We start from the raw sequence: 15656 nt of genomic DNA on the forward strand, positions 1-15656 counted from the left end.
GTGCTGATGCAAGCGGTAGCAACACGTTTAATTATAAAGCGAGCTCGAAGGTGATGAGTCGTACAAAATGACGGAAACAAAGGCTGGGCACTTGTAATCGGTTTCACGTGATAAGGTTTTTTATCGGTCGTGAGTGGCCGGTATCTGTGGGTCTGCATTTGTAGCTTGTGCAAAGCTGTGTGGGTTCGTGGAACACTCAACAGGACCGAGATCTCGCGAACCAGCACTTGTTATTTTTGTCGTATGCTTGAAAGTCACAAACAGACACATGCCGGGTTTATAAACTATGCAATAAATGCCAAGACGCAACACTGAATCAACAACCATCGCAAAAAAATCACGGTCGTTTATACTTTCTCGTCCGGTTTTCGAGCTACGATGTGCTCGATGTCAGGTCTTTTTAATTGAGACAACAGACCTTCGGCCGTAACCGCTAAGGGGCGAGGCGAATGTCAGTGGTAGTATGTACTTTTTGCTTGTTGGCCCACTATTCACTATCAGCCACAATTTGTCTTAAAACTCCATCAGTCAAGGTGGCAAAAAAAAAAAGTTCCGTGTACTTCGCTCAATGTTCACCTTTTTTGGTTCACAAGCATTTTAAAGGGGCCTCATTTGGTTTTACGTACATAACTTGGGTTACTCTGTATACCATATAAACTAAGTATTTTTACCACGTCCTGGGGCACCCAGAAGTCAATTAATCAACGATTGATGCAAAAGATTTGCGGGATTTTAGCCGCGTCATTATTTTGCCTTTTACCTTTGTTTCAGGTGACTTGCAATCGCCACTTTTGAGGTAGCAGTTACCTACAGTACCTCGACAGCTGTTCGCTCTAATACACGGTGGCAGCAAAAGATAGATCGGTGTGTTATTTAAAAGACATATTTAAAGATATGATAACAGAATCGAGTACTAATGACCTAGCATTAACACTTCTACATTATTTTGGCATTGGTATATGAGCTGAACAGCTCTGGTATGAAATCTCAGTACTATCTAAATCATAGAATATGCAAGATTAAAGTTTACAAAATTAACTTTCTTTGTCAAACAAACTGTTTTGTAGATTTCAGAAAAGGTTTTGCTTTACAATACAAAAAACAAATCTGGCAAGGTGGTTTTTTTCTGGCAACTAGTCAAGATTTTTTGAAGTTATACTTTAGGTGCGTTATGGGAAAATGATGAGAGTTAATTTTTACGATGCGCTTGCACTATGCAACGAAATTATCACAGCAAGATGGCGGACCAACGTGTATGAACATAAACCCATATATAGTCACTCTCATAAAAATTAAGGGACATAGCAAACTTATTGGTGTGCCAAATGAAACTTTATGATAGTGAAACTACCTAGGAATATAATTGGTAAACTAAAATAGTCATAGTAAAGAGTACTTTCAATTTTTAAAATCCTAGGGATATTAGTATTAGAACACTTATTGTAATACATATTCTCCTTTCAATCTTCTGTCAGGATTCGTAGTGCAGTGGTTATAGTGAGCGGATAGTAAGCTAAAGGACTGTGGTTCAAAACTCTACAGTGGATGTTTTTGTTTTTACGCTTTTAAATTACAAATACTAGATTATACAGATTGTGATTCAAGCAAATATACATGAACACATTTTGTTTGTTTATCGTATTGCTATAATATTAAATACATAGAGCAGTCCACTGGATTGATTATTTCGTACTAGGTAGACCTATATCCTCTTTTTAACCGATTTCAAAAAAAGTAGGACAATTCGTCTGCATATCTGTTTTTATCATGTATGTTCTTGCATAACTTCTTTGTTTATGAACCTGTAGTCTATGGAATTCAGGCTCACGTGACACGTAAGATGTCATTAACTGCTGGCCTGCTTCGTGTGAAGTAAAGGGACCGACTACGCACACGGGAGACTCCTCGGATGCCCTGGCCCGCCGCCCTCCTTAAAACCCCTCGCCACCACTTCATCTCCCTATAGTGCCAGTGGAAGAGCACATCTGCCACCAGGGCAACAACGGACCCGTGACCATCATGTGTTTTACTTCCGAGGGGGGGTGGGGGGAGGGCTGAATTGTATCCCCTTGGAAATGATACCTTTAATACTTTTGGTGGCGGTAGTTTTAATGCAAATATGAAATATGGACTGGAAAGGTATCCCCTCGGAAAGGGTACCTTTCCAGTTTATTTTCTGCTGTGCCATTGTACAGAAAATCCTGAATTGTAGCCTTTCCGAGGGGATACATTTCCAGTCCATATTTGCATTAAAACCGAAACATTTTTTAGAAATCGAAAAGGGTACCTTTTCAGTTTCTACCCAGCTACTCTACCGCCACCAAAAGTATGAAAGGTGCCCTTTTCAAGTTTATACAACTCTATCGTCCCTTTTAATCTATGTAATCTTGTGTTTAATCTATTTAATATAATTATTTAGTGTATTTTCTTTTCATGCTTTTGGGGTTTTTATTTTAATTTTCTCCAGGCATACGCCCAGCTTCATGATTTAATAAAATGATCTGGTAACAAAAGAGATTGTTCCAAAAGCCATACACGGGAAGAGACTAAAATACAAGTATGGCACTGTTGAATGATGTATTGACCAACCATTGTACTGGCACAGATACGTTCAGCTTGTAACAAAACTTCTTCAATAAAATCATGTTTGAAACCGAAACAGAAACACCGAGGCGGTGATCTGAGCTGTTGGCGACCAAGGTATTCCTCAGAGCACTGGGCTATCGCGTGCGGCCTTGGGGCTTTACCGTTACCGCCTCATCGGACATCATGACATGACTGGCAGAAGCTTCTCATCTACAGTTGCAACTAAATAAAACTGTTTGGGTGCACACAGAGTGCTAGGCACGGGTCGGACTCCGCGACATATGAACCACAACTGCCTGAAACCAGGAGGTTGTGGTACTGGTACTTCCGGTGGGTTGCGCGGTTCGGGGCCTGGTTCTGGCATTAGGATCTCGGGTCCGCAAATGACCCACACACCCACATCTGTGTGGAGAAATAAATGGAAAATGTATCTTCCGGCAGTGCAAACATTGAATATGAGACCATGAAGCAATTAGTAAGGCAAGTGTTTTAATTGTGAGTATTTACCTGACCTTTTTTCAAATGGCACACGACGGGTATTATACATTTATTGTAAAGTATTATCAACGAAAGTAATTTTAAATGCTTGTTATATAATAAATATCAGTGAAAATTTCAATGAAACGATAATGTTGGCTTGTATATTCAACAACCAAACATGTTGTGTACGTAAAGTATTGCCACAAAGACATGAACAGTCGTTCAGCTGTAGTGTGCTTTTAAACGGATTAATGAAACAAGCCAATGGACTATATATATATATATATATATATATATATATATAATTTATTTTTGTAAAATTTTAGCTGGTGTTTTTCTTGTTGATAGGTGTGAAATGAGTTCACGCCATGTTTTTGGCCTTATTGCAAGTTTTATTCTCAAGATTGAAGTTATAGAAAACAGCCCTCCTCTTCTGAAAACATTCCACCATTAGTGCATTGCAACGCTGTGCAACACACGTTGCAGTCACTTGCTTAGCACGCGCGTGGAATTAATTACTTTTTTTTTTGTTAGAGCTAGTGCTGTTCAGTAATATTTAAATGTTATTTAAAATTGAACATGTCTTTAATTTTTACTGAAGTGTGGGGTGATTTTTTTTCTTTGGGTTTGGGCATTTTATTTCTAAAAAAAATACTTGTGTAGCCATTAGTATGTTCGTACACTTGGACTCTCAGATAAGCTTTTCCAAGAAAAGTTATTTATCATTTTTGAGCAAGTATTCCGTGTGCACGGGGAAGAGATGTTTTCAGCGCCTGGCTTTTGGAATTCAAAATTTTAAAGGTTTAACGAAGAAGTGAAATCACGTCAGCGTTGGAATGAGCATTTATTTTACACAAGCAGACGATATTTTTTCTTTGATATCGCTAGTTTCTTGGTAAAGATAACGTTAAGTATTTGCTAACAGATAATAATTTTATCGAGCTCATGAGTTTCCAATAATTTATCTGCTTTGGCCTGCTACGCCACTGACGCAACACGCGTTCACTCCGAAGGCACTTGAGACATGGCGACGTTGTAGCGGTTCTATTTCCCAATCCTGGGCCACACTGTCCAGTTCAGTGGGAAGATATTTTTCCACCCACTCTTACACTAATTTTTTTCCTAACCTTAACTAAAACTAAGTGTATTGGGTTGGCAGAGGTTCGGGTTAGGGAAGACTTAAGTGCGTCTCAGGAAGCTGTGTTACAACCATCGCGTGCTTTGCTTGGGGATTGGTCAACCATGGCAGCGACTAACTCCCCAGTGCTTAATCTAGACTAAAACTAGTGAAATTTGAATCCAGGTGAAACCTGGTTGGACACAGGGAAAATCCTGGGCACAAGTCATACGATTTGCATCAAGCATTTGTCTGACCGGACCTGTTGCTTGCAACCAAGTCCCAGTGCAGGGCAGAGATTCATATTATATTTTACTTATTTCAACATCTTCATTAGTGGTGAGCTTTTACTTATAACACTTAGCCGCTTTTGTAACTTCACTACCATTGCATTAAAAATAAACAATGTTATACAACAAAAGTTTTTTTTGTGGATTTTTTTAAACACAAATCCACAGTTTTACTCCGTGCTTGATGAAAGTGTGCACACTTCACTTTCAAAACAAGAGGAAGGTCACGTTATACACGATATTTCGAGAGGTGTGGGGGGGATGGGCGGGGGGGGGGGACAATTCCCATTCTTTTCTCGCCAATTAAAGCAGAATTTTGGTGTTTCTTGATGAAATGTTGCGCACTCTCCAAAAAGCTCCTAGCGTACAAACGGAAAATATATGTACCCTTAGTCTTTGCAATAAAGGGTTCTAAATATATTTTTAAAAAATGGGATTTTGTTTGGTTGTTTGTTTGCTCTCTGAGTAAAATCTACAGTTTTATTTAAGCTTGGTGAAATTTTGCACGATTGACCTTGAACCAAAATAAGAGGAAATATTTTTTTACCAGTGGGATTAAAAAAAAACTGCCACATCCCCTAAATGAAGCCTTTTACCTCTACTACGTAAAGCCCGGGCTACGCCGGATACTTAAGGTTGTTGACCAAACTCTCAAGTAATGACTAAAATTGATCGTTTTATATTATTAGTTTTTTCGGCTTACTCTCATCTTAAAATAAATTACTAAATAGTGATAGGTGTTTTTTTTCTAAGTAATATTTTACAATTGGGACTATTAAAAAGATTTGCAAAGCGGTTTAAGTTTCAAAAACACCTTTCACGAAGGGTTATTTATTTATTTAAGTTAGTTACTTGACTTGCCTAGTCATGAGACACGAAGACGGTAGGTTCGGCAGGTGAGACGAGGCGGGGCGAGGCGAGGCCACTGTGCGAGGGGGTGCCGGCAGCAGCCGCCCCACGGAAATAGCCCCGGGCCGCGGCGGGCCGGGCGTCGCGCGGCAGTGTCGGCGTCGAGCCGCCCCGGTCCGAGCGAGAGCGGCGCGTCCGGCCCCCGACGTGCATTAGTGTATTTGTGCCATTCCATCAAGTACTGTTGGCCGCTTTAAGTGTGTGTGTGAACGACTGAGGAGGGAAGAAGATGCAGAAGATTGTCCTGAAGTGTCCCAAATCTAGGTTTTTGAAATTTGAAACGTGTCGGTTTCTTGCTTCATTGCAACGTACTCGTGTGTCGTCTTAATGAGCGCCATTCAACTTTTTTTTTTTTTGTGGTTTATCGTAACAGTGCAGTGTACTTCGCAGCTCTTTCGCAAGTATGGTGACGTTAGAAAAACTTTACTGTTGCGTAATTCAAGATAGTACGTAAGGAATCGTGGTTGCCAGGTTCTCGAATTAAGTATGTTCAATTATGGGTTTGCGGTCTCTGGACTTTTTTTTTTTTTTTTTTTTTTTCAACTTTCGTGAGGTAGAGTATTCGTTATGCTTGTAAATATTTTTACAATTAAATTTTCGTTTAAGCTGTACAGACACAAATATCGCAGTGTTTCTTAACCAAGCCGTGTTTGGAACTGTTAAAAATAAATTTGTGGCTACAAGACTTCAATGTTTAATTTTGGTTTGTGTTTTTTTTTTTTATGAATTACACTTTACTCCGAGTATTAACTCCTTAACCTCGGTCTGTTACATTAAAGTTAATGTCCTAAGTTTCTCGACTTGATTCACGACAATTTTGGCACTCGAACTGTTGGATTTTTGGCTTCCTCGCAACACGGATGTGACACCTTAGTGTTTACTCCCAACTTTTTTAAAAAACCATAAATACAAACCTTGCTCGTCAATTATTAGTGACGATGAGATTTGAGTTCCTTAAATGTTGTCTCCGAGGGTGAAATTTCTTTTCGAGTTGGCGATATCGGAAGTCGACTGCCCCGCAAAGAAGCTTTATCAGCTCGTGAACCACTAGACCTCGTTTCAGGTGGGCCAGCCCTTGTTTGCTAACGTAAGTTTGTGTCCATATGGCCGTATCGCGTTGTTTTTATTAGTCACCGGGTCCTCTTGACGTAACTGTTTATCCTTTCTCGAACCACCGCGTGTTGCTTTGGCGTCTTATAAGCTCGATAACCGCGCGCTGGTAACTTGGAACACTTTCCTTTTCGTGTTGGCGAATTGCCCGGTAGATTTTCCACCTGTAGTATTAAAACATGCAGTAAATAATTGAAGAATTTAATTTTATACATGGAATAGAGGACGTGTTGCATTTCGAAGCGTATTCAGGTCGCAGTTCGAAGCATGCTTGGGTCATTAACCTACGATAATTTGTTTCCAAAACTTAATACGTTAAATTCAGCTGTCATGAAATTTTAGTCTACCCACAGTTCGTTGAACTTGAAATAATGGTGAGGGGTTAGACTCGGTGGGGGGGGGGGGGGGGGGGGGGTTAGGCCCGCTTGTAACACCGTCGTTCTTGAGGCAAAGTAAAGTATTTCTTAATTTATTAACCTTTAAAGTTTTTGGTTGGATTTAACTGTGCAAGCAGGTCTTAGTGTCGTTCTCCATTGCTCTCTTACTCTCTAGCTCCATAGTTGGTTCTCTCACTCACTCTCTTTCTCTCTCACGCGCCGCTTTCATCCCTCCGGAAATCCTTGTTCTGCCACTTCTTTGTTTTGTATGTCGGAAATCGTATCTTTAAGGCCCCGCCTATTTGGGCACACACGCGGTGTGTAGAGCTTCAGAGAAAATCACGCGATTTAAAACTGCTCAAGATATCCGAGTGGGGTCTGTTAACGAAAAGCATTGACGAATACTGCGGGCGGATGAGTAGCTCTGTGTCCATATTTAGTTGTAAAAATTTTTAAGAGTGTGTTTTTAGTATAATTCGTAGTCATGAAACATTTAGTACAGATTCTTGAAAGCACTCGAGGAACTTGCATTACATCTTTATCTTAGTTTCTCTGCCGTATGTTACGGTAACCGCTCCAATCTCATAGTTCTATGCACGACGTGAAGACTATGTGCCAGTCCAGAGCCTTGCGGTTAGAGGCGACACCGCGCTATAAGCACCAGCAAGAGTCGCACTTATCATCCCGCCTCACTTAAACAAATACACCCCTAACTAGGCAGTCCCCTTAATGTTGTTCATGTTCAAAGTAAGAAAAACGCGGTACCTATCAGTAAATTTACGTAAATATTCATAAATCTAAAAATATCCCTGGATAATTTGTAGGTACCCAGTGTTGTTCGTAAATTTAAGGTAAACATTTTTGTAACAGTGTTGAAATTCGGAGCGCACATAATCGTGTTTACCGATGTTAAGGGCCCCCATAAACACTCAGTTAATATCCTGATCAGGATATTAATTTGAACGATTAACTGAACTCTGTTTTTCATCCAATCTCCATTTTTTTCCTTCAGTTGTGTCCGTTCTCCGGAATGATTAGAGAAGGTTGTTTACGTTTGTGCTACGACTTCACGATAAAAATATGGTTCAATCCAGGAGTACATATTAATGGAAGCCTTTTTTTAATTTATTGCAGTAGTTAGTATTCCCCAAATTCCACACCTCGGGAAATGATCTGCACGTTCCAATAAACGAACGGCTCTCCCGTTTCGACGCGACATCGCGACATCGCGACATCGCGACATCACCCACGCAAGTGACGGGATTGAGCGATTACCTGAATGGACTGTCAGTTGGCAGTAGGGCTGAGGCCCACCGGACAGAACTGCGCAGTTGCTTCAGTTGATCGTTCAGACATGAAGTCACACATGGAAAACTGATAGGTAAACTGAGGGTGTGTGCTGGCGCGAACCAGCCTGTGGATCCGTGGCGAGCTGGAGACAGCAGGGTGCTCGACGAAGGCGGTTGCGGTGGTCGCCCGGGGCTGCCCCGGGTGGGGAAGGCGGGCGTGTATATTTGGAAAGTCAGTAAAGATCCCCCGTGGCCTACGCCCGTATTCTCGTTTGCGCCTGGTTCAGCGCCGCCGACTGTTATGGCTGGTCGCCTCTCTGCACGCATCGGGCTTTCGCTTGAATGTCTCGTCACCTCTGCAGGGCTCGGGCAGTCTGCTGCGGTCCCTGTGCCGCTTATTATTGTAGCGTTACAGGTCCATAATGTATGGAGGGGGGGGGGGAACACCCTATTTTAACCACTTTCACTGTCCAAAAACAGAGCTTAGAGGCTAGACCAAACAAGAAAATTAAAGTCGTCGTGGATTTAAAAAAGTTATTTTAATTTAAAAGTCGCAAATCAGATATGGTGTACAAATCACATCCTTCGTGAATTTTTGATGTGTTAACATCTTAGCTCTCTGTATACGGCATTTGGTGAGAGTAATTTCGTGAATGTGACGAAGTCAAGGAACGGAAATGTGTAAACCAGAAGTATGGAGAAGCGTGCGTCTTTCAAAGTAGCATGTCAACTAGCGCAAACATTTTCATGGCGTTTGATAAGCGAGAGAGAGGAAGAAGGAGAGAGAAGCCACAGCTGTTAACCGTTCGTTCCGCTAACAAGTAGTCGTGAATATCGCGACACTTTGCCATGTGGCATTTCTAATAGGTTATTTGTATAAAAGATTATTAGTAAACAAGTTCTGTAATTGATATAATGTCTTTTTAAAATTTGAGATTCATTCCTTTGAATTCCTCCAAAATTAGTAGATAAATTAAGGAATTAATTATAAAACGGATGTTTTCATTACAACAATTTCCATAATGGAATTTTGGTCTTTTTTTTTTAATTTATAGGATGAGTTTTTCATGGAGAATACAGGCAGTGTGTGAAGAAAAAGTTGCAAATGGAGGAGCAAGGCCAAACAAAGTTGCTCATAACTCTTTTAAATGTATCGGGGATATTGCTCATACGAGGTTATATGTTACATATCACTGGCAATTACAGAAAAACTAGCTCACTTTTTTACTGGGAGCTCATCACACCATTTAACATCATTTACAGGCAGTTATCTTGAAGGGCTTTGTTTTAATGAGGAGGCAATGTACCTGTTCAACTAGGAGTGTGCCAGCTTCCAGGGAGGCCTACGTCACAAATGTTAATAATTTCCAGACAGTTAAAATGAAGTGTGTCTGACCTCATAATGGAAATATTATACCTGTTATTTAGTTAGTTTCTTGGCATACGCTCAGTAAAATGTCATGACAAGTTGTTTTTTAAGCAGCTGCTTTTGGGGTGCAGGTGTGCAGCAGAGGTGTGGGTTTCAACTTCTTGATATCCTGCCAGTTTTGTGTTGACCGCTGTTCAAGGACGAAACCAACCAGCTACTGAACTCCCACAGTTATTTAAAAGTTCAACTATCTGTAGTACTGTATTTATGCCCTTTTTTAACAGGATTGAAATATTTAGTTAAAATTTAATTTTTCTGCTAGACCTAGATTGGTCCCTGTATTTCAGTCACGAAAGCATAGGGTTTTGTGTATTTTTTGGTACAGTCTTGAAAAGATTTTCTTTTCAAGTCATTAGCAGATGCCCCTCTGTTTCAAAATATTAAGGAATTTCTTTTTTTTTTTAATTTGCTCTTTTTTTTAGAGCCAGACTTAAGAATCATTAAGGGAAAGCTGTTTTTTATGTAATAATACTTTAATTTTTAAAACTTTTTCCTAGGGTTAGGATTTGTTAATGTTCCTAAAATGTGGCTATCTGTGTTTTTACAGAATTGCATAATTTATGATACTTTGCACTGAATGGAAGTGTGTGAATTCATCCAAAATAACTTGACGCAGTAACAAGGGATGATTAAAACATAAAAATCGAAGATGTCCAGTAAAGAATCGGAACAATGGAGATCATGTGTTTTCGTAAACACCCTCTACAGTGCGTGGTCATTTGTGGTGTTTGCGTACGAGTGGACGTAACAAGCTAAAAGTGATCAGCATGTGAAGATGTTTGCAAGACCAATGGTAGCTCAGGAATGGTCAGTGCATGCCCAGCTGACCATCTCCCATCAGAGACCACCTGGGACTGTACCTCATCCTATAGCATCCTCCACTGGAGTGACATCAAATGGAGACAAGGTGCAGATGAAGTGTTCATGGGGAACGCAGGCAGAGCCAACTTCAACCACCAACACAACTACTGCAACTACTGCAAGCAGGCCATGCTATGGATTTCAGCGTGGCAACATCCTTTTCACTACCCGTCCACCTGCACGAGATGCTATTACTGTTGCTTCTAGCAAACCCCAACCTTCAAGAGATTCCGGCTACAGCAGCTCCCAGTTTTCCTACAACAGTCTTCCAACCCGTAAGCCAGCGCAACCATACAACAGGAGGTGCAAGAGCACCTGCAGCATAGTGCTCAATCAGACCACAAATTCACGTTGCAGTGACCCTGTGTGTTATCACTCTGCACCATCTGCTGCAGCATTAACATCCGTCCCTGAAGCATGTGAGGTGTGCGGAGGTGGACGGAGCCCCACAGCTACTCGTAGAGCTTCCCTTCTCAACACTTTCACCACTCATTTCTGCACACGTGTTCCGGAGAAGGCAGCAGCAGAGAAACTTAGCAAAGATGCAGCATCTCAGACATTAGAAGGCCTGCCACAGTCAGAAGAAATACCATTTCCATCAGATCAACCAAAGCCAGTGAGGAGAACACCTTACAACACTAGGAGTAAGACCGACTCCCAGCTTCTTGAAATCCCAGCCTCCAGTGGAAGTAAACAAAAAGTAAGATATCTGGTAATACATACAGTTATTAATACAAGAATTTTAACTAACTTGCATGCATTTAATACTATTTTTGGATCTTAAACATTGATTTCTGTGTGTGGGTGTTGTTTCTAGGTGAGTAAAAGAGTTACACGATCACCAGCAAAACTACGAGGCAAGTCCCCGATACTTTCTGGTAGAAGATCCCAAGGTTCTCAGTGTTCGGATCTTGGAAATAAGCAGAAACCTCGAACTGTCCACATAGATGTTTATTGTACTGGCTCAGAAGATGCAGATGCAAGCAGTTCATCAGACTCTGATACTGCAGAGGAGGGAGATTCTTTATCTTCTCCTCAGACAGTATACGAGTCTGAGAAGTTCAGGGTCACTCATACACGAGCCGGAAAGAACCAACTTCCCCAGTCTTACGTCGACCAGAAGTGCAGCAACAAAAAGGAAGGCTCCGTACTTCATCGCAAAAGTGAGAGCTTCAAGTGTGAGTCGGTGAAGGAATCTCCCGTTCCACGAGGATATGAAAGTGATGATGCTCCTAGTTCTGCATATCCTTCAAAACAAAGTTCTTGCACATGGACGAATGATAATTTCAGTATTTCAAGTGAAAACACAAGAGATCTTTCTACTGCAATGTCATCTTCCAGCTGTGCCATGTCAGGTGATGGTTACGAATCTGTAACAGCAACCTCGTGGAAAGATACAGGAACTGATTTGGATTCCTTCGCTCAAAGTACAGCTAGTCTTGCACAAAGTGATAGTTTTGAGTACGCTGACTCTATTGACAGGCTGAGGATACGAGCAAAGGAAAAGGCATGGGAGGAGTCCAAGTGTTGGCGCTCTCCACAGCAGGAACGCAAGTACTTGCTGCAGAAGGAAAAATTAGAGGAATATCTAGAGAAGAAAAAAGATGTGATGCCATTTCCTCTCTGGAAACCCGCCTCATTGGAAGATTCTGAAGATGACGACGAGACAGGAGATGCTTGGAGTATTGGAGGATGGGATTGCTCTCAAAAGCAAGGGTCACTTAAGCGAGAAGATACTGTAAAAATGATTAATAAAGACAAAGTCTCTCCTGTAACTTCAGTGAGCTCTTCCCATGAAGATCACAAACAGCCTGTGGATCCAACAAAATCTGCTAATGTTCCCAACCTCATAGTTCCAGTGCTAAATGTTCCAGTTTGCGACACTGGCAGCATTAGTGATTGTGGTCCATCGCTTCATAAACATGTGCGCCGTACAATTGGTCCATTTGGGTCTAGATCACCATCTCCACCACCTCCTAAAGTTAATTCCAGTGTCACCTCCCCCTTCTCAGTGTTTGGCAAAACAACAAACCAACTGCTAATGGCTAGGAAGTTTGGTAACATAGTGGGTGCATTCCGCAAGCCTGGTCACCACGTAGGTCCCTCGAAAAATCCAGAATGTCTGTGTGAACATTGCCGCAGGTTTTACGAAGAGTTGGGCCATCGCACCCGCACCCGGTCAGTGGGTGACACACCTCAGGATTCTCTTGCGACTTGGAGAGCAAACAGTGTCCCGACAAGTCTTCTTGTGGAACAGCGTGCGCCAGCCGACTTTGATACTCAGTCAGAGGCCAGTAGCGTAGACTATGAACTGTTAGAACAGAAAATTGCACCTTGACATTCACTCAAACATTTTATAAGTAGCAAAAGTTGCAAGTATCTTGGGCTTTAATTAACGCTTATATCTCTGTTATTCATAATTTATTATTTATGGTTTTATAATTTTTTCACTCACTAAAATTAAATTTAATAAAACTGTAAATCTATTGTAAGTATAAACCTAGTAATGATTTTTACTTGAACAACCAAATATCCCTGTTGAGAGAGACTTAAATATGTGAATGGTATCTATTATTCAGATGTCATTTTTTTGAGTTTGACTAAACGAATCATGAACTTAAAGTATTCTAGAGTTGTAGCTATAAATGACTAAATTTTTATAAACTGCAGTTAATAGCTATAAATGACCTATTTCTGTTTTACATTCATGGATTGATTTATTTATTAAGCTTCAGTAATATGTTCATCATGAATTTCTTTGATCCTTAATGTTATTCTTTTATACACACACACACATTGTGTTGGTGAGTAAGACGTCTGAAATAATTAATTTTAATTTAATTTTTATAAAAAATTTTGTAACTTTGTTTAAAAGATTTACTGAGACCATATGATAAATGAACAAAGAGTGTTTCTTGTATATTCTTCTATGTCAAAACTAAGTGGTCTGTCTATCTACCCAATTACGTGGCGCAGTTTCATGTTTAAAACCAGAGGCAATTGCATAATAAAGAAAATGTTACTCCCATGTGAATCAAAACCAATCTATACTGAGTGTAAACCATTAAACAATTGTGATAGTTCTTCATTGTGCTACATAAGCTATAAAGCAGCCTGAAAATTTACTTTAGTATTTGTTTGGTTGAAGTGCTGAAAAGTAATGTTTGCAATGTTTTGAAATCTTGAAGGTACAGCCCAAAGTAATTAAAAGGGTAGATTTTTCCCTGTGAAAATCAATAGTTGATTTATTTTTTGATAAAGATGTTTTGAAACATAACCTTATTCTACTTAGGTGGAAACTATATGGAAATATGTTATCCTGTATTAATTTGAGTATCTGTAACCATCGTAGCAGTGGCATAATCTTAATAAATTTTCTCTTTGCAGCATTAGTAATGTAATGGTGATGTCTCCTTGCTTTGTTTCATGTATTTGGAATTTCATTTAGAGATAGAAAAGTGGATTGAAAATTTTTGCTGCCTAATATGCCCCTGATAGAAGGGTATGGTGTGATATTCGCTCTACTTTGATAGGTCTAGTTTCAAGTTTTATATTTGTGCATTTCCTGCAAATACACTTAGTAGCAGTTGTTTCTTTTTATTATTTAATTTAACATCTGGTTAACGGGAAGACAATGGAGACATGCAATACCACAATTCAAGGTAATTTGAGGAGTGAATCAGATATGGCCATCTCTGCATTTGCGAGAGTAATTTAAGGATATCATTGCGAACTAAAATTAGGACGGTCAAATTGGCATTCAAAACTGAGTCGCGGAGAGTCCAACGCTTCCACACACTCACCTTGGTGAATAGGTGGGCTTGCAATATGAGAAAATTTTGTTAAATCTGTTTTAACAGATGTTACATTCAATATATTCCATGTACAAATATTTGTAGGTATTTATTTTATGATAATACTTCTGTTTTAAATCACATTTGATTACCAATGCATACAAGTTCTACTTTTTAAAATAAATTAAATTTTACATTTTGTGTTAGATTTATAACATACATACTTTAATGTTATCAATGGTTGGTTTGTTTTTCTTTAATAAAGTTTCAAATTTATGGCATTGACTATTTAAATATCTTGGAGCATTAGTGGTCTACATATTCAGTATGGAACAAAGGTACAGGCAGGTGCATTATATAAATTTGCAGCTGTCAGCTGGAGGAGAATGCAAGAGCTTGAAGATGAAGAGTAATCGGACATTTATTAGCTGAGTAAAATTTTTAAAAAACAAAATCTGCAATCGTCAACTTAAGGGGAATTTGCCCTGCCGTGTTTAATTTTCCCATATTTTTCTATAATTATCATTTTAAACCTTATATCCCTATTTTTGATATTTAAAGGCATAAATCATATCTCCCTGACCTTAATACCTTGTTGCAATCACATGTTATTATTTCTTGCAGGCGAATACAATTGTCAAGATAATCACACCTTTTCACAAGTGTTGACTTCAACAAGTAGCCAAAGATAAGTCCTATGCCATGACAAGACCAAAAAAATTTAGCACGTCAGCTTTGTTGCAAGTGTTATCAAAATATTTGAAATTGCAGGATGGCAAGGCCTAATCCCCTTTAAGCTGTAAAACTTCTGTTTGGGAAGTTGTGAGTTGGATTTGGTTGCATTAGAATGCTAAGAAATTAGCCAGTTAATTTGTAATTCGCCATACATACAGACAAGGGCAATTAGGTTTATAATATGCAAAGTAATTTTGGGAACCTGTCATAGTTTAAAATTACACAGCTTACTTGGCCTCACACACCACATTAATTTTTTAATATTTAATTTTTTTGCAATTTCTTTTATTTAAAGGCTATTTATAACATTTCAACTTGATACCTCCTGTGCATTTGTTCCAACACAAATATTTTCAACAGATATTCAATTTGTGTAATATCATGATCGTAAAGTCACACAAGTGATGATAATTACTACGATAATACACTAAGGGAATACCAGTTGAAAATATTTGTGACAAAACAACAAATGCAAGGGAGGTATCGAGTTAAAATTTTATAAATAGCCCTTAAAAAGGAATAATGAAAAAAAAAACTTAAATGAATATAGTGACGAAGACTGAGCCTTAAAATTATGATTGTTTCAGTAGTAAAGTAAACTTAAATAATATCAGGTAGAAGAAGTGCACCCTCAAGAGCAAAGTTGGGACTGCACCCGTCACACTGGTAGGCTGTTGAG

General features: G+C 39.4%; 2 protein-coding genes across 26 annotated transcripts in view; both read left to right on the forward strand.

The window, feature by feature from the left end:
- LOC134541238 (serine/threonine-protein kinase N) overlaps positions 1 to 15656 on the forward strand; it is a 372780-nt gene that overhangs the window by 288844 nt on the left and 68280 nt on the right. The gene's annotated exons all lie outside the window — the stretch shown is intronic.
- Positions 5464 to 14523, forward strand: LOC134541307 (mucin-5AC). Of its 7 annotated transcripts, none has more exons than XM_063384692.1 (3): positions 5464 to 6445; positions 10135 to 11148; positions 11266 to 14523. In XM_063384692.1, exons 2-3 carry the CDS (start codon positions 10363 to 10365, stop codon positions 12784 to 12786), a joined length of 2307 nt encoding a protein of 768 aa, XP_063240762.1. In that variant the 5' UTR covers positions 5464 to 6445; positions 10135 to 10362; the 3' UTR covers positions 12787 to 14523. The 7 variants fall into 7 exon arrangements, with proteins under 7 accessions (XP_063240762.1, XP_063240773.1, XP_063240745.1 ...); XM_063384703.1 differs by having other exon boundaries at positions 5464 to 6085; XM_063384675.1 differs by having other exon boundaries at positions 5464 to 5935.

Source organism: Bacillus rossius, chromosome 1 (assembly GCF_032445375.1).
Source record: "Bacillus rossius redtenbacheri isolate Brsri chromosome 1, Brsri_v3, whole genome shotgun sequence".
NCBI classification, from domain to species: domain Eukaryota; kingdom Metazoa; phylum Arthropoda; class Insecta; order Phasmatodea; family Bacillidae; genus Bacillus; species Bacillus rossius.